The 20814-nt window shown below is 35.0% G+C and overlaps 1 protein-coding gene across 2 annotated transcripts in view; it reads left to right on the forward strand.

The window, feature by feature from the left end:
- LOC117345240 overlaps positions 1-1435 on the forward strand; it is a 68651-nt gene extending 67216 nt beyond the window's left edge. For both annotated transcript variants that reach the window (XM_033908275.1, XM_033908269.1), the window contains exon 5: positions 1234-1435. In XM_033908275.1, coding sequence (XP_033764166.1) covers positions 1234-1294 — 61 coding nt within the window. In that variant the 3' untranslated portion in view covers positions 1295-1435. The remainder of the gene's footprint in view (positions 1-1233) is intronic.
- Positions 1436-20814: the final 19379 nt, after the last annotated feature.

Here is a 20814-nt window from a genome sequence, read left to right on the forward strand (position 1 = left end):
GGGTGTGTACTATATTAGTTGTCCATGTGTGTTGTTTGTGTACTATATTAGTTGTCCATGTGTGTTGTATGTGTACTATATTAGTTGTCCATGTGTGTTGTTTATGTACTATATTAGTTGTCCATGTGTGCTGTTTGTGTACTATATTAGTTGTCCATGTGTGCTGTTTGTGTACTATATTAGTTGTCCATGTGTGTTGTATGTGTACTATATTAGTTGTTTGTGTACTATATTAGTTGTCACTGTGTGTTGTTTGTGTACTATATTAGTTGTCCATGTGTGTTGGATTTGTACTATATTAGTTGTCCCTGTGTATTGTTTGTGTACTATATTAGTTGTCCATTTGTGTTGTATGTGTACTATATTAGTTGTCCCTGTGTATTGTTTGTGTACTATATTAGTTGCCATGTGTGTTGTTTAGGTAGTAGATTAGGTTTCCTAGCTGTTATTTGTTGACCGTTTAATTTGCGGCGATACACTGGTAACTAACTTTGAAGAAGGTGGAGTCTGATCTCAAATGACGTATATATTAAAATGCATGTATTAAGAATAAGCTAATTCTTCGTTTGATTGAAATAAGTCATTAACTATTTTTAACATCACGGACGATGTTTTTATCACATAACTTGTCCGATGCGCATGTTTTATGTTTGCATATGTACCCAGGAGCGTTTTTGAAATAAGAAACGATTGTGACATCATAATAGGGACAATGACGTTACGGTTTAAATTGTCAATGGCACAAAAATCGCTGTTTCTGTTTTATAACTAGCATTAGCAAAAACTTCAAAAGCTCGTTGCATAGAATACTATATAAAATCATTTAAAATTCTAGGAATGTTGTGCAGTGATGATAGGTAATTTAACAGTTGCTTACTTGTTCATTATGGTAAATAAATATATATCTCAGAACAATCTTAAAGGTAAGTATTGTTGATTGATGTTTAGAGTTAAGCATTAAATACCTACCATTTCATTGTTAAATTCTGAATAAACTGCTAAGCAATTGGTTTTGTATCAGGCAATCAGAAGCGACGTTACAAACGGGGACAATATTTTCTTACGTTATGATCTGATAACAAAAACATTTCAAGCTAACGAGCATATAGGCTTGTCACAGGCAAGATCAAATTATTCTGGCGTAATTATTTCGAGGTTTTGTATTAAGAATATATTACTTAGATAAAAATGAGTATGTAGTCGTTTTAACCATGGTCTATTTGTTCGTTTCAGGCCACTGCTGACAGTCAAAGAAATAGGACAACACCGGAAATTTCTCAAGCATCAACTTTGAGCTTTAACGGACGTTAGAATGCATTTTCAAATCACATCTCTGTTGACCAGATATAAATCATAAACACCTATTTTACACAAGCAGCAACTGAATCTACAAATCCGTATTTTTATTAAATATTTTCCTTGTTTCCTGACATTCTGTCCTTTGTTTTATGTTTTGTTTTGTTCTTATGTCTATATACAATGTATTTTCTCTAGAAAGAACTCAATTTTACCTACCGCAAGGCAAAGAATGCGGAGAAAAGAGGAAATTTGCTGTCTTAAGAGTCTTTTTAGTAAGCATTCGGCAAACAGCTTGAAGCAAAAAAAGTAAATTTCCTGTCTTGAGAGTCTTTTTCCTTACCCAAGTCAAAGAAGCTGTTAAAAAGAGGTAAATTTGCTTTCTTTGAGTCTTTCTCCTACCGCCAGGCCAGGAAAGTTGAGAAAAGTATAAATTTGCTGTCTTAAGAATCTTTCTCCTACCATGCTTCTAGTCTTCTTATGTTGCCGTATCGTGCTTTGAAATTGTCTTTGTGTTTTAATAGTAATAGACACAATATATAACACAAGCAAACGTTAGGTTGCAGCATCTGGTTCGCAAGGTAAAAACCAAAACATTTCAGCGTGTTTTGGAAACAATTACTTTCTGATGCAACTATTTGATGATAAATCAAGTGAACCTGTGTGACCTTGTGCAAAATAAAAGTAAATAAAGATCTGCATTACATCAAAACGCGATGTCTCAGCAAACATAAAGCGCCCTTTTGTCTATCTACAAATTCAGGATCGTAAAACACACTCAATCTGAATGCATTCTTCCGGTTTGGAATATGACCACGATTTCAGAAGCACAATTGCATGTTTGTACTTAAGACACACAGAAAATTACAAAATCAGCTCGACATCAGAAATAGTAGAGCTGTTTCTTCTGTCTAAAATTTGCCGGTGATGCTAATTAGAATGCCTAACGTGTTGAGGACTCACACAACTAAATCAGCCAACCAGCTGGTGTTTCCCCTGAACCAAGTCCCTGAGGAAAATGTGGTCCTTAGGTTTGTAGCTGTTTTCCTGAGTAAATAACATATGAAATGGGTACTTTCTATATAAGAGAATAAAGACTAGGGTCTTGAGATTTGGAAAATCATAAATATACAGGTAAAAAGTTGGTAATTCCCCAGGTGAGGGTTGTCCAGTTCACTGAAAATATCAGGTTTACTGTCTTTAGAGGAGTCATGTGTTCTTATATGCCATTAAACCCATACAACATTTATCCGATTTAAAAAAAAAAACTTCAAATTTTAATTTTGATATAAATTTCACATTATTTGAATTTCGAACGAGCGAATGAAGGGATGTGGTCACTAGTAATAACGTATAATAAACTATTTAGTTGTGTGAGTCCTTGATGCATAGCCGGAGATGGAAGAAGCTAAAATAGGTCGAAAATATCAAAAATTTGGGTTAGTTGAAAGGTGGAATAACCCTGTAATTCCTTAACAGTTTATACCTAGAAGGCGACGAAGGAAACTGAAATTAGGTCGAAAAAATATCAAAATCTTGGTTGAAAGGGGAAAGGTTTAATAGCCCAGGTTATTAATAAAGTTCATAATTTTCATTTTGGATTTCAAAGAAGATTTAATCACACGTGTTTGGTCTAATTCTTGCTACTATGTCTGGCCTAGCATTTACAGAGAAAACAAAAGATACAGCGTTCAGGAATATGCTCGTGGTGCATCTCAACAAAGGCTGTATATAATTATCAGCTGGTATTTAATGTTAAGAATGGTAATAAGTTTTTGAGAACTAACTATTTAAATGCAGATTTGCATAATTTGAAAATTAATTATAAAAAATTTGTTTTAAAATTTTAACATGAAAGATGCTTTTAGCGTATTTACCATTTAAATACCAAATTTTAATCACAGGACTGTTTTCCAAAAGAGTCCATTCTATATACAATGTATTAAATAATCAATTTATTTGATTTTTGGTGATTTATGATCTAATACTTAGTATGAGCATTGATATGTGCCGTGATCAAATGGTAATTTTGTTGACAAAAATCATAATAAAACTATCTTAGTTAAGTTCAACGTTTTATTGCCCCGTGTTAAACACATTAATTCATTTAATTGTGCAGTCACATCAAAGTTCCGTTGCAATGACTTTAGCATTCATCATATTGTTGATCTAAATTTAATGATTGTATTTACATCTAATTATCCAATGGAAAACTTCGTACAATGTAAATTGTATAGAGAAAACAAAAAATGAAAAGTAGGAATACAACTAATATTGAAATAAGTGCTGGTGTATATTTAATGTTTGATATGATCATTGCGTTTATTGAAAAACATCTTCTGAATTCGTATATCCATGAAGTACATAGTCAAGTTAAAAACATATCTCTTGTCATTGCTTTGAACTATTCATGAAATATTCGGCATATTTGTTCATATACAACATACCTTCATTATAATTCTTCGAAATTTAAACCCTTAAAAATGATAATCAGCTTAGTATGAAAATGTTAGGGTCGAACCCTGAACCAATTCATCACTAATATTTGTTGATGTAAAGCAGAATTGATATAATTGTGGGACTGCTTTCAGAATGCCAGATGTGGTCACAGCCAGGTTACAAAAGGCGTTTTCCGAACACCAACATGTAAGGCACAAGGCCTAGAACTGTCACTAGCAGCGGTCCACCTTAAAACAGAGAACACTGACGTTAAAACGAATGCATTACTCCACATCAAGTCGAGAGCAAATCATAAAAATGATATACTAATCAGTATTGAGAAACTTAGCCCCCTGCGTTTTCTTTGAAATATTGCGGATCCTGAGGATAAGGTGTTGGATAGGAATATTTCTGACGTCAGAGCAAAAATACAATGACGTGACATCGACAATTTGAACATGTCAGATACACATTGTTTTGTCTTAATGCAGCATCCAAGTTAGGAGAAACAAAATAGCAGAAACAATATATATATTCATCCTTTTGTAGTGAGACAAGGGCAGCTCAGCCTTCATGGTATGTTTCTCAACCTGTCTTGAACATATTATGTTTATCATAACAGGGTATGTAAAATTCATTGGTCTGCCTTGATGATGTAACAGAGAAATCTAAACCGAAAGTTAATATTCTCAGTTGTATAAACCGAGGGTCTAGGTTTAGGTAACCAAGAATATCACCCACATGGTCGGAGAGATTTCTATTATATCCTCAAGGAAGGGGAATATTATATTCATATGTTTTGTGAAAATCTAAGATGTCTCATTTTATTGTAAAAAACAACTAAAACATTCACAATGCAGATTTCTCGCATTTCAGTAAAACTCTATACACAATATGCTTCACATTAAACATTGAATTCCATAAAAACATAAACATTGAATATGGCCCATCTGTTGCTTCAAAACATACATATTGAATATGTCCCACCTGGTCAAAAAAACCTAAACATTGAATATGTCTCATCTGTTCCATAAAACCTAAAACGTTGAATTATCTCTTACGTGTCCCGTAAAAACTAAACATTGGATATGTCTCTTCTGTTCAATAAACACGAAAACATTGAATATGTCCCATTAGCTCCAGAATAATCCAAACATTGAATTATTTCTTGCGTGTCCCATTAAAACTAAACATTGAATATGTCTCACATGTTCCGTACTAAAATCAATATTGAATATGTCAAATGTATTCCGTATAAACCTTAATATTGAACATGTCTCACGTGTATGTTAACAAGTTATTCTCAAAAGACAGATTTTCTATTGTTGAAGTACATACTTCGGGAATTTTAAATCGAACTATGTTCATCATTTTAAAACAAATCACATCATCATGATTTCATTCGTTTGAACAAACCTTGTAGCCGTTCACCCCAGCCTGCTACAAGCCCAATATAAGATTTTAGCTGATTTGATCCCCGTGATCTTTTACTCAAAATATACGCCATCTTTCTCTACATGATCAATTTGGAATCAAACAAATAAAATTTAACATTATTGACAGATTTTGTTCATTATTTTTCTTGTGACATACATTTTTGGGCTTAACTCACCTAATGAGGGAGCAGCCTTCTAATTCGTTTTCAATTAGTTTTCATGTCAAATTTCGTTGATTTAATCATTTATTTAATTATTAACTCGATGATCCAAACGGACTTTATCAAACATGATCGACTTCATTGCTGCACTTTCTACTATTAATAAACACAATTTACGTAGACAGGTGTTTGAGATAGGTACTTACTAGTGTAGGTCACAGAAGAGTTTTCTTGGGATGAAACAGACGAATTAGATCCGGCTGGTGGCTCCTTCGGATCAAGAAGTTTTCCCGTGCCAGCTTCTGCTGCTTTGTTCGCCATTACTTGTGACGTCAGGGATAAAAATATATATATAATTACATGATGAGCTAGGGGTTTTAATATACTAAGGTCCTAGACATTTTTCTAAGTGATAATTTGATATGCAAAACCAAATGATCGATTGCTTGTTATTAAACGCTCTTTTGTTAGAGTTTACCTGATATATTTATATTTTCTCGACCATTTTCTTCAAAATCATTGGGCTAATGAACATATTGGAAAATGAACATCATCAGTTTGACGTTTATCGTTCTTAATCATACAACATAAGAGCACGGTAAAACACACACATTTACATGACGTTTATGTGTTCAGTGAATAGATTCAATACTAAAACGTTATATGGGAGTTAGTTCCTTACCTATCAAAGTTAGACCAATTATCAACAGAGTCCTCATGTTCCCTTTGTGTATCTTCGTATTTGCTAGCTTGTTAACAAGTCAAAGTTCGTAGCATTATGACATCTGACAGCGACGGTGTGTGATTTATATATTGAGGGGAGGGGTTTCAGAATATTTACATGAAGCTATATATTGCATAGCACAAGTACCGTCTCACTGATCAGAACGAACATGCATCGGTAACAGTTTATTTACCATTTAAATGGTAATATATATGAGATAAGATATTGATATGTTTGTTTATGAAATTAATATTTTCTAAATAATGAAGCTTGTTTTTCAGGATGGTTAGTATGAACGTGCATACACCTTGGTATATAACAACCAATGTTTGGTTTGAGCGTAACGTTTCGGTGTCAATAGTACTACTGTCACCTCCATAGGCAAACGACCAGTAATATGATTTGTTATATTCTAATCAGTTTATGATTTGACAGTGACATTTCGATGACTACACTGTCACCTTCATCAGACAAATGACCAGTAATATAATTTGTTAAATTGCAATCAGTTTATGAGTTGACAGTGATATTTAGGTGACCACACTGTCACCTTCATCAGACAAATGACCAGTAATAGACTTTGTTATAATACAATCGGTTTAGGATTTGACCGTGGTGTTTCGGTGACCTCACTCTAACCATCATCAGACAAATGACCAGTAATAGACTTTGGTATATACCACAACCAGTTTATGATTTGACATTGATATTTCGGTTACTTCACTCTCACATTCATCAGACAAATGACCAGTAATAGACTTTGTTATATTACAATAAGTTTAGGATTTTAAGGTGATATTTCGGTGACCTCACTATAACCTTCATCAGACAAATGACCAAAGCAGCAGTAATATACATTCGGCTCACCTCGGCAGATTCCCACATCTAGGGTACCGGAATCTGCCGAGGTGAGCCGAACGCAGCAATATACTTAGGCCTTGTGTGATGAGATCGGTGCATTATCGGTGAGGATCGACAATTTACTATTTTCCTTCAACATTCATCGAATCAGCCGTTGTTTCAAAATATCTATAACAGTTACTAACCAATCTGCTAAAGGCATAAACTAGATAGATGTTTGACTGTCCCTTAGCTTCAAACAATACTGAATACTGAATATTAGTAGTCTCTAATCTGCTACAGGCTAGCTGTAATGTGGCAGTTGTTTGACCTTCCTTTGGCTAAACAAAACACTATATGCAAGGAAGTTTCCAATATACAAATATATCTAACTACCCTATCTGCTACAGGCTAGCGGTTATATGATAGGCGGGAAAAAGCTCATAGTCGGATATCAAGTGTTAATTGCACTTCGCTACTCTCTATATAAGTGGAGCCTAGCGTAGTGCAATCAACCGTGGATATCAGATGATGGAAGAAGCCAAGACTTTTAATAAATAGTTCTAAAACTGCTAGAGTCATACTGATAGGAACTGACATGAAACGGTTACAGTCCATTTACTATCAATGTTTAATTTCAATTGAGATTTATGTTATGGAATTAATATTTTGTCATTATGAAACTTCCGTTTGGTATGTATGCTCGTGAATAGACTTTGGAATATATCAACCAGTGTCTTTTCGTCTACACTATAATATATGTTCAGTGGGGTGTATTTTATACGAGATTGTTAACTGATCGAAAAATCTTTTTCGTCAATATTACTGTTCATAATCTATGTACAACTTGGTAACAAGCAGTACACAAGTCGAGATTAGTTTGTTATTTATTTACTATGACTTTGTACTTTTACGTATTTTATTGCATTTGTATTCCTTTGATTTTCGTTACATCATGGAGGTAATGTACCATTTAACACATCTATGTCTGCTTTGCATTTTTATCTGAAACGGAATCATTTGAATTTAATAATAGTATCCATGTCGAAACAGTCCAATGATATCAAAACTGAAACCGTCCAATATGACCTAGGCTGAAACCGTCCAATATGACCTAGGCTGAAACCGTCCAATATGACCTAGGCTGAAACCGTCCAATATAACCTAGGCTGAAATCGTCCAATATGACCTAGGCTGAAACCGTCCAATATGACCTAGGCTGAAACCGTCCAATATGACCTAGGCTGAAATCGTCCAATATGACCTAGGCTGAAATCGTTCAAGATGACCTAGGCTGAAATCGTCCAATATGACCTAGGCTGAAATCGTCCAATATAACCTAGGCTGAAATCGTCCAATATGACCAAGGCTGAAACCGTCCAATATAACCTAGGCTGAAATCGTCCAATATGACCAAGGCTGAAATCGTCCAATATGACCAAGGCTGAAATCGTCCAATATGACCAAGGCTGAAATCGTATAATATCATTTAGGTTGAAACCATTCAATATGATCAAGGCTGAATCCGTACAAAATGATTAAGGTTGATACCGTCCAATTTGACTAAGGCTTAGACCGTCCAATATAAAAAGCTGAAATCGTCAAATATATGACCAATGCTGAAATCGCTCAATACGATCAAGGCTGAAACCGTCCAATATTTAAAAAAAGGCTGAACTCGTTCAGTACAATAACGGCTGAAGCCGCCAAATATGACCACGACTGAAACCGCCCAATATTATACATATATATAATATATATATTTCATATTGGACAAGGTTGAAAGTGTTAAATATGATCAAGGCTGAAATCGTCCAATAAGACCAAGGCTGAAACCGTCCAATATGTAAACAACCATAAGTAAAACGCTTTGGTATTGCATGATGAGCGCGGTACATTTTCCTGCAAGAGTGACGGTTAAATAATTTTCTTTAGCTTTAAGCAAAACACGATTTGCAGTGTTGCGCTATACATTGGACTTTTTCACTGTGTTCGATGTTACATAGCTTGCCTAAAATGATTGAAGGTCAAGATCATTATACAAATTTTATTTCAAATTGGGGATGGGTAGAAATGCATTTTGAAATAATACCTACAATCAAGTGATCTATCCTTTTCATGTGGAAGATGACTAAGATGAGTAATACTGTATTACACAGTTGTATCTAATTATTCGTGCTGAAATCCTGAAGATAAGGCAAGCGTAAGTGGTGCTTTAAACCTAATAGTTAAATCCGTTCGGTATAATGGTGTATTTGCCAAGTTGTAAACACCTTATCGATATGTTTATGATAATAAATAATCTATACTAAAGTTATTTTATTGTTACATGGGTATGTCAGTTGCTGCCATGGATTATCAACATGTTGTGAAGTTTCCTTTGTTTGTCTCATTTCTTCAGAGATCGAAGGCAAAATAAATAAATCAATAAAACAAAAATCAAAAAATCAAATTTTTTTTATCAATCATATTCCACCTATGAATTGTTTTTTTCCGTCCCTGAAGTTTATGTCACCTGCTTGTCACGTTCTAAATACATATACTTACTGTTTGTTTTTGCAATGTTGAATATGATGGAATGTATTGATTTATGAAACTATCTTATTTCCTCATCTTGATGTTGATATTTCTGTCGACCTTTTTTTGGGATTCATCATTCGTCTTCTAAGTACATATGTATATCACTTTAGTATGGTGTTCCGTTAGGGCAAAATTTTCAATATCGCTCCTTCGCTCCTTCGCTCCTTCGACCTAAACGCGAACGAGCAAAGGAGCGAAAACGCGATGGCGAAGGAGGGAAAACACGACGGTGAAGGAGCGAAGGAGCGAAGGATAGAAGATTTATCGCTCCTTCGCCATCATGTTTTCGCTCCTCTGCCATCGTATTTTCGCTCTTTCGCTTCTTCGCTCCTATGCTCCGACGCTTCTTCGCTCCTATTCTCCGACGCTTCTTCGCTCCTTCGCCATCTCTCCCCCTCACTCCTTTGCGTTTAGGTCGAAGGAGCGAGGGAGCGATACTAGTATTGGAAATTTGGCCCTAACGGAACACCATACTTTAGACCCTTTGCATCATTAGCGAGCCCTCGAAAGATGAAAAAAGTTGTATGGTGCAGTTTATTTTTGACTCACTGTACCTAACTGTATCTTCCTGAATCTTACTATAAATTTGCATTGAAATGTGCTTATATTTCCTGTACCGTTCATTCAAATGCTTTAGAAATCTTTTTGTTTTACTATATACTATCAAACTTCCCAAATGTGGAAGTCGTTCTCTGCATTCCAAGATACTCTGATTATTCTTGACTGTGCTTACTAGTGGGGTGACACCTAAAGGAGTGTCACAGAAAGAATGAAGTGTAGTGAGGGGCGATAACTCTATTTGAGCATGAAAGACAGATAAATACAAATAAATTCCCTTCCTTTAGCATTAATACCTTCACTAGCACCGATTTTCCTCACTTCCACTGAATTTCCTCATTTGCACTTAATTGACACACGCGACATTTATCTAAGTTTAAAAATTCATACTGGCCTGAGGAAATTGAAAGTTATGGAGGTTACCAGTGCAATAATTCTCACACATTCTACAGTTTTTTGGAATATGACACTTTAATTTATGATGAGACATCAATTCGCATCTATCCAAGCATAAGCTCAGGGTCTCTGGTGTGTTGTTCAATGAGGTAGTCACCTCTTATACCAATATATACCTCCGATACAGTGATATATTACTGGTACCTCCTATATAATAATTATTCTCAAAATTCTACAGTTTTCTAGAATATGACACTTTAATTGATTATGAGACATCAATATTGGCATCTATCCAAGCATAAGTTCAGGGCCTTTTGTCTGTTGTTAATGAGGTAGTCACCAACTACTACAAGGAGACCCAGCCTCAAAATGATTCTGACTGAACCGTGGTGATAAAACAAACAAGCAAACAAACCTATGTTCAGCTTAGTAACAGATGTACTCGCAGTATTCTAATCCATAAATAGTGACATGCAATCAAAGATTAAAAAATGTCATGCATATTATATAATATGATTTCAAAATCAGGGTTCTACTGTGTTGTTCAATGAGGTAGTCACCAACTACTACAAGGAGACCAAGTCTCAAAATGATCTTGCATGACTGAACCATATGTGTGGTGATAAAACCAGCAGACAAACAAACTAAGTTCAGCTCAGGAACAAATGCACTTGCAGTATTCTAAGTTTTAAAAATGTCATGCATCATTTCAGGTAAAAAATCATCCAGATCAATAAGGGTAAAGTGGTCTTGCCCAAAGACACAACTACAACAGCACATACCGGCCTGATTGTCAGCTTCCCTTTTCTTCTGCAGGATAACTGTTCAAACTTTTCTATACTTTTTCTATAAATATAATATCAACAAACTTGGTGTATTTGGTTTAACGTCCTATTAACAGCCAAGGTCATTTAAGGACGTCCCAGGTTTAGAGGTGGAGGAAAGCGGGAGTACCGGGAGAAACACTACCAGCCTACAGTCAGTACCAGTTAACTCCCCCACATAGGTTTCGAACTAGCTAACCCAGAGGTGGAGGGCTAGTGATAAAGTGTTGCGACACCTTAACCACTCGGCCAACTCGGCCCCTCAATAATAAATAATTAATAAACTTTCTTACAGTGGCAATAATACTAAAGAAGTGAAAATTATGGAAAATGTGTTTCTTAATATATAAATGCCTTGAAATTGAGAGAATAGTTATACAAAATGAAATGAAAACCATATTTTATGCAAAATCTCAAAAACATTTTAATGAAGTTTTTTTTAAAGTAGAACATAGAGGGTAATTACTTGCGGTCTAAGGCCTCGTTTACAGTAACTGTTTAAAACTTTTTAATTCTTATTTGTCACAGTTGCAATTGGAGAAGATGTGAAAATTAAAGAAAATGGTGTTATCCCAATATCAAAATGCATGTAGTTTGATATTAAGAGAATAGTTCTAAAATGTGAAATTAAAACCAGATTCCATGTAAAGTTTCAAAATTCTGAATTTGTTTCTTCAGAACAAAATAGAGGGAAATTAACTGCGGTCTTTGGCCAACTATTTAGAACACCCTTAAGCTTCCTAATGTAAATATTTGCATACATGTATAGTGGTGTTGGCCTAAAAAAGAAAAATATACACTATTTACATGTACCCTAGTCCCTGTGTTACTGTATTTTACCTGTGTGAAGATGACATGAAGAAGACTACTTTGTAGAATTGTTATCATAAAATCATGGTCATTGTTTGAATATATCGAATAATTTTCTATAATATACCTTTAGATAAGTAAACATTAAATTCAAAAGATAAAAAAACAACTACATGGTTCCCCAACATTGAATTTAACTTTGTGCGACACAATAAATACATGATAGTTAAAAAAACTTAAGTGTAAATTGGTCAGAATTGGTTTCTTGCACATTGTTTTCTTTGGTATATGTAAGTGAAAGGTTGAAATATGTTGGTATGGTATTAAAGCAAAGATATTTCAAAATTTACCAATTGCTACCTGTGGGCAGATGACAGTTTGAAGAATAACTACAGTCAAACTTGTAATAGCGGACACCCTTATATAGCGGACACCTGTCCATAACGGACACTTCCAGGAATCCCCAATGAAAATCACTATATAAATATCATGTATATAGCGGACACCTTCCTAATGCGGACAGCGGACACATATTTTTGTCCGTAAAGTTGTTAAAAATTCCGTATAACGGACACGTGAAACCATAGCCGTGTTGATATTTGTGTGTAAAACGTTTCTAAATGGCAAGGAAAGCCTTAATTACTCAACTCCCCTGGCAGCAATGCTAACTTAGGAAGCCACTTCATCAGTCACTAATTGTCCTGTTACCTGTAAGTTGCTGTAACAATGGGCAGTAATTACAAGAGAGTGACCGATCGCCATCGGCAGAGGTGTTTGTTTACTCAACCCCACCGGTGACAGCTAGGCTTAGCCATTCAACCATAGCCTAGACAACAAGAATGGTCTGGTGGTAATTAAATCATTATCAAGACCAACAAAAGAGGGACAAAGCAATAGTTATGTCTGTCATATTTGTTTTACTTACAAAATCAACCGTATGCAAATCTGACAGGACAGGCACATGGTTGTCAGCCGCCATTTTCTCATACTCGGAACTCCTCGGAATATGACTCGGAATCTTACAAAATAGTGATAACAAAATATTGGTAATTATTTAATAACTGATTAAAAATTTAAGATAAAACAAAAATACAACATGGTTCCACACCCTAAATTAGTTAATTAACTATATATAATGTGATATAACAGTTGACATAATTTTGGTTAAATTTTGTGTGAACAGGTTTCTCGCACATGTTTTCTTTGGCACATGTAAGCAAAGGGTTGAAATATGTTGAATATGTCAATTATGGAAGTGATGATAAAGCAACTTATAGATACTTGAAAATTTTCTAATTCATGAAATTTCAAAGTCAACTATTTTGTAAAATTGTTATAGCTAAAACCTGGTAACTCTTTGATTTTGTCAAATAATTTCCCATCTTATACTTTTTTTGTAATAAGTTGAAATTAACTTAATTTCAAAAGATAAAAGATGCATGACATCTTTCTATACACCAAAAACAACTGAATTTTACTTAATGTGACATAATAATTGACAATATTTTAGCTTCAAATTGTCAGAACAGCTTTTTTGCATGTTGTTTTCTTTGGTGCATAAAAGTGAAAGGTTTAAATATATTTGGAAATTTATTTCATCATGTATTAATGCAAAAGATGTTATAATTTGTCACTGTCCTAAGAACCATCTCAATAAAAGACAGGTCAGAGACTTCAAAATTTAAAGCATTACTATAGATATTTCATTAAAAATTTGAAAAAAATTCTATTACTGAAAAAGAATTGTTCAGTATACTGCTAGGGTGTACTGAAGTATATGTATAGTAGTTTCTTGAAAGTTCGTGTCATTGTAAGCTGATGTGTATGAGATATGATTCTCGAAACGTCGTGGCTCCTCAACATAAACAAATATCAGCTGATCAAGACATCAAAGCATCAACTAACGACACAGTAATTTCATTAAACAAACAAACAATAAAGAAATTAAATAATTATACATATTTAAACGTCGCCTGTCTCTAAAACGTTAATGAACACGTAGCTTTTACACTAGGCCTGCTGCCAGTACTGGAACGGAAGCCTACGACTAAGTACGAGTTCAGGATGACCAGGAGTTGTTTAGAAATCTTAATAGATCTTATTCATGGCACTGGTAAAGTGCCTGTCTATCATGAGCAGGGCCGTAAGCCCATATCTGTTGAAAAGCAAGTTTTGGTAACCATATGGTACTTAGCCAATAAAGATTCACACAGAGAGATAGCAGACCGTTTCGATGTCACTGTCAGTAGTATCGCCAGGACTAAGGCCCGAGTCATCATCGCCATAATGGAATTGTTGAAGGAGTTCATCGTCTGGCCAACTGGTAACTAACACACAATCTACCTTTTACGATGCTATCTAATTTCACTTTTGAACTTGATAGAGTATAATAGTTTAAAATTGTCATTTAAATCTACTTACGCGGCACAATACCGCAAAATAGGCTACAGTACGTACGTCCTCGTCCTCCTGTGCCGTTTCAGTCAATTCAAAACATTGTGGGTTGAAAGTTCACAAGAGCAATAACTCCTGCATGTGCATTCGATTGACACAATTAATTAAAAATTCTTGTCACATTAAACTTCGATGTATCTATTAACACATAGCTCATTATTTGGTCTAGGCCATTTTTACCCGAACAATCACCTGGATTTTAATGAATACTTTTTTACCCAATTTTTGACAGGACAAGTCACGTAAGATGACAGACATTTCACGTAACATGACAGACACCAGTCATTGACAATCTTGACAGACACTGTTACGTACTTTTTTATATTTTTTTTTTTTAAATTTTTTACTATTCAACACAAATGGGCATGGAAACAATTAATTCAATATACATGATGCCATAATATTTCACAGCATAACCCCTCGGGGTTCATAATGTTGAAAGTACAAACTAACGTAACAAGGACAGATTGTTGGTGTGTATGTCATGTTCCGTTACTTCCGCTATGTCGTGTCTACATGTCATATCACATAAAACAAACATGTTTTCCTTGTAAAGCATAACAACGTCGATGAATCGAAAACATATTTAACTGACTTATCTCTTATACAATGCATACTCTACCTTTAAAACGATTCCAGACTGCATCAAAACAACATAATATATCCATTAACATATCAGCTGTAAATCTTCACTGATTTCTTCCTCGGGAGATAAAAATGTGGTATAAAATAACGGTTATACGCAATTTCCCAATGTTTTTCTTATTGTTTATCTTAAAAAAAAAAAAAGGCAAGAACGAGTGATTTTTATGGACAAAATCTGTTCATATCGATTGAGGGCGAAATGTCCATTTTAGTGACTACAAAATGGCGAGTTCCTGGTTGATAATTTGAAAAAAAAATATAGGAACGGTGATAATTATTGAACTGAAACTGTCTATTTTTTTTGTTCGTCAGCATTTCTGTCGACTAGCAAATCTTTTATGTGTGTAGCCCTTAATTTGGTAAAGATATTTAAAGATCAATTTTTGAAATTAAGATAGGTTCAAGACCAAATAATGAGCCATTTCCAGTTTAATTACCTTCAAGTGTTTCGACAGACTTTTCTTGAATCATTTGGCTATCAGCAAAATCGTTAAGGAAGTAAATGATAGTAAATACAATAATAGAACATTCTGTTGTAAACGGTCTAATATTATCTTTTTTAAAGACTGGCCAAATCCAAAGACTCGCTCTCTTTCTTCAAATATCTGGTTTTATATTTCAATATACAATATCATCATTTAATTTACTAACAAGTCATTCCTAAATGCCTCAGAGTAAAAAGAAATGGTTTGGCTAATGATCGTTCCAACGGTGGTTACACAAACTTTATACATAAACGTTTACGTAGGTGTTGAACATCACTGCTCCAAATATGTGATTGGAATTTTCTGATATAAACAGTAGCATCGTCAAACATGTCGAGACGTAAAAAGTATTAATAATCCAAGACTTTTAGAGACTTGTGATCAATTTGACACGAAGCGCACTGAAAGTACTATAAATTTTGATCATTTTTTTTCACCTGTTGTCATCTTTTGTTGTGCTTGTTGCCGAAAAACTAGATTTGTTATCGAACGCTGGTCTGGGTTGACGATGAATACTGATCCTGGAAAGCAACTAATATGGTCATAGTAGAACAACTATAACCTCCAATGTCACATTTAATATGATAGAATATCAAAAAGTCCTGGTCCTGACGGGAAAATGTAATAAAACTCACTTAGACTGCAGCTAAAGCCTGGAGTTGAACGAGTAAGCGGCGTGAAGTCCCCGGTGTTGTTCCATCCGGAACTCCTCGGGGAATCATTTCAGAGATAATACCCGATGAGTTCAGGATGGCTTTATTTCTATAGTCGTCCTTTATATATGCGGTCAAGCCGACCATTCCTAGTGTGTTAATAATTTCTATTACATATAAACTTCATACATCAATTTTAACGGACCTGTTGATGTTAATGCAGGCTTTAAAAGACATCATCAAGATGATTAGCGCAAAACAAATATAAAACCAGTTGATTCGTAATGATTTTAATGCTTATAACTGTGTATGCCGATCCGGTCTATCTGTTCCAACCGTGCTAAACGGAAAGGAAACGCCGGTCTAGCGTCATCAAAACTGGCAGCCTATTTATAGGTAAATACCCCAGTCGAGTGGAAAAATACTGAGAAGGTCGAAAAAAATAGGCCATTTTCAAAACAATCTTGTTATCGTTCTGCTGAAGATATCGAAAAACTAAACAGACAGTTTTCTTCAGGAAACATTTATCTCTTTGTATGTGCATTGTATATATATATGGATTTTTTTCTGAATTTTGAGGGCGATTTAAACAGAACCTCTTGGTCTAAATGTCGATTTTGGCATGTTTGACCCTAAATATGTCACAAAAACGATTTTCCACGGGGATACCAGATACACCCAGACCTAGATCGAGTCGAGTTTTACAATGGCTCAAAGTATCATCCGAATTGTATGTGACTCAAAATGATTAATATACTTGTGATTTCTCTTTTAGTTTACCTTAATTCTCTCTCTCTCTCTCTCTCTCTCTCTCTCTCTCTCTCACAAGATATACGTGATTCTCTTTAGTCTCTTAATTCTTCTCTCTCTCTCGCCTCTCTCTCGTCTCTCTCTCGTCTCTCTCTCGCCTCTCTCTCGTCTCTCTCTCGCGCTCTCTCTCTTCTTCTTCTCTGTCCTCTCTGTCTCTCTCCTCTCTCTCCTCTCTCTCTCTCTCCCCTCTTCGTCTCTGTCTCTGTCTCTCTCTCTCTCTCTCTCTCTCTCTCTCTCTCTCTCTCTCTCTCTCAATTGTTTAAGTATAAAAGGGGAAGGATGGCAAAAAAAATATAATATAATCAACCTCATCAATTTTATAATATTGAATTTAAGTTGCCATACACTGTCATAACGCACCTTAACAAATAATAATAAGGCGTATCGCATGCTTTTGAATTCTTTGGTTGTATTTACAATATCAGTGCTATATCTTGATAATAAGTCACGAATATCTTTTTTAACATATTTAAGAAGTAAAATTTGTAAGTGTTTTGCTATGTATTAGATTTAATTGGATTCCTTCATGCAAAACTACAACATGAATTATTGATTAACTTGATAATGCATTTGGGAAACACTGAATTTAAAAGCGTTTAGAATTGCACCGAAGAAAAAATAATTGCAGTCTGATTGGATTAAAGACACCATAGAGTCATCGAATAGGGATAATAGCACAGCTAAATTATAAAGAGAAGTAATTAAATAATGAAATACAATAAATCCTTATTGCAGCTCCGTGTAGTGTTATCTACCGAGTGTTAATGGATACAGAAACTGAATAATCAACATGCTTTAACGAATGTTAACATTTGTGTAATGCAAGGCAATGTTGACGTGGAGTGATACAATAGTCAACGTGACGTCATTGTATTGTCGTCATGACGTCATGGTATTGTGTAGCTTGTCTCAACCCAAGGGTAAGATTATAAGACTCTATCATATGTGGTCATGTAGGATAGGGATATTCCACCCGAGGGGTCACGAAATGTGATAAAACCCGAGGCTCCGCCGAGGGTTTTACCACATTTTGTGACCCAGAGGGTGAAATATCCCTATCCTACATGAACCACATATGATTGAGTATTTTTCTCTCATTCCCCAACCTAAAATATGCAAAAATAGGCACTATCTGTCGATAGCTTTCTCAGATAGACGCCATTTTTTCTCAATCCAAACTTTTTTTCTACTGCATATAATAAAAAAAAGAACAGCGCCAATCGATTTACCATACCCCATATATGCAAACTCTGTTTGCTGTTCTAAAAACGAAGGAAACCATTCATTTCCACAGTCTAACGTTGTTTCAGCAGCCCTGTCATTGCAAGCGAAGCCAAATCACTTGATATCGGCCAAGCTAGTGTGTCCTTTCGCGTGAAAATATAGTTCCATGTTTTATTAATAAAAACAATAAAAGAACGTGTTTTTTTTACATAATTTATACCATAAATAAAAACAATTATTATCTGATTACATATCTTAATTCAATGTATTGTTGAAATGTTTAAATCATGGAGTATAGATAGATCTACTTTCGGTTCAGCGACCTACTTTTGTATCATTGCGCGCGCGTGGCTATCCTACACCGGAAGCATGGGTGTATTTACCTGGACAGACCAGTAGGATACCGGTAGGGATGAGAGAAAAAACAATCTCATACCGGTAAAATTCTGGATTTCCCTGTCCAGGGTAAGAGAATAAGAAATGTCGAATAACCGTCCGTCGGCGATGTAGTATGTAATTGATCATTCATAACATCACACTTAAAAGAATTGATCGTTCATGACATCACACTCAAAGAATTCATCATTCATGACATCACACTCAAAGAATTTATCATTCATGACATCACGTTCAATCATTCATGACATCACACTCAATGAGTGGATCAATTAGGACATTACGCCCCAACGGTTGATTATTTATGACAATAAAAAAATCGTTGATCAATTTTGACATAGCAATAAAAGAATTGAACAATTATGACATTACAATAAAAATGTAGATCATCATGACATTATGCACAATTGGTAATGAGTTAATCAGGTTTTCAGTTTCTTTGTGAAATAATAGTACTGAGCATTGATGTTCAACGATCAAATATGTAATGAGTAAATAGTCAAATCAACAATATGTATCTAAATTACACCGTTGATAACTTCATCTCTTTAAGGAAGGGGGCTTTAATCAAATAAGATTACGCGTATCTTTTTAAATGCCAACGAAGAAAGATAATATCAACCAAAGGTCACATTTATTGCAACAAAATAGCTGAGTTTTGTTCAAAGAATTGATGTGCCTCATCTCAGATAGGTCATATATTAGAAACATATAATCATTTGGAGATATTTAGACCTGGGAGACTTATTAGAGGTGTCTCCCCTAGAATGTATTGTTGTGAGTTATAATTCTTATCATAATGCAATCATTTATCCCAATCAGACATTGTAATGATGTGTAGTAAGTTCTGATGGTAGACATTTGTCCCTGAGGTTTACCCCTACTCTGCATGGCTGGTATCTTACGGCTCAGAAGAGAAATGCTTACGTATTTTCTTATCATTTACATATATATGTGGAAGTTGGTGTATTTTGTATGTCAGACACGGCCGTGGTGGAGTGTGTGCGCCTCCTATGTATGAAGTTGAGTGTAAGTAATTGTATTTGAATGCAAGATCATAACATTTATATGAATTACCTTTCTATGTTCTTTTGTATTAACTGTTTTCGGCTATCGTTAGGGACGGACCTGTCATGCTTTCTTTCTACTTTCACTTTCCATTCCGAACCTCTCCTGTAAACTGTCTCCTCATTGGCTATCTCGATTTCGGTATCTGATTGGATACTTTAGTAATATAACGTAATGTCTTCTGTCATAACTTCAGTCTGTATAGTAGCTCCCAGAGCTGATACGACTCATTTTCTTTCTCCTCTTGACTGGTCTGTGTGTAAGGTGGGTGTTGCCTTCTAATGTATGCACTGTACTGTCCTGGCGAAGCCATGCTGGCTGACCTATGTGTGTGTCTCGTTTATACCGGTAACGTTATCCCCTCGATAGGCGGTGCGGTGTGCTAGGGGCTGTGTACTCGTTTATTATTGTATCTTGTCGACTCTTTCTCACTGTAATAAGATATTGAATGTTATTCGTGCGTTACTTATTACTACACGGAACCCCAAACAGAACTTGGGTATAGGTGTGCAGTATAGGCGCAGTCCTACTACATATCAAACATCTAACATAACATCAATCAAACATTCAAAATAACAACATTTATCAACCTTTCCCTTAGGATTGAACTTCGAAACTTGCCTTCTGAACTTCTAAATTGCTGTTCTCTAGCATCACCGACGAGTCAAAGAAACATTTGTATGATGTCTCTGGCAACAGTTGTACAATGAAACCAGCATCACTAACGATGACATAAGAGCTGTATGGTGTCATTAGTCTCACTGACGAATCTATATTAGTTGTTCCTGCGTGTTGTTTGTGTACTATATTAGTTGTCCCTGTGTGTTGTTTGTGTACTATATTAGTTGTCCCTGTGTGTTGTCTGTGTACTATATTAGTTGTCCCTGTGTGTTGTCTGTGTACTATATTAGTTCTCTCTGTGTATTGTTTGTGTACTATATTAGTTGTCCCTGTGTGTTGTTTGTGTACTATATTAGTTCTCTCTGTGTATTGTTTGTGTACTATATTAGTTGTC

This window comes from Pecten maximus, chromosome 16 (assembly GCF_902652985.1).
Source record: "Pecten maximus chromosome 16, xPecMax1.1, whole genome shotgun sequence".
NCBI lineage: Eukaryota > Metazoa > Mollusca > Bivalvia > Pectinida > Pectinidae > Pecten > Pecten maximus.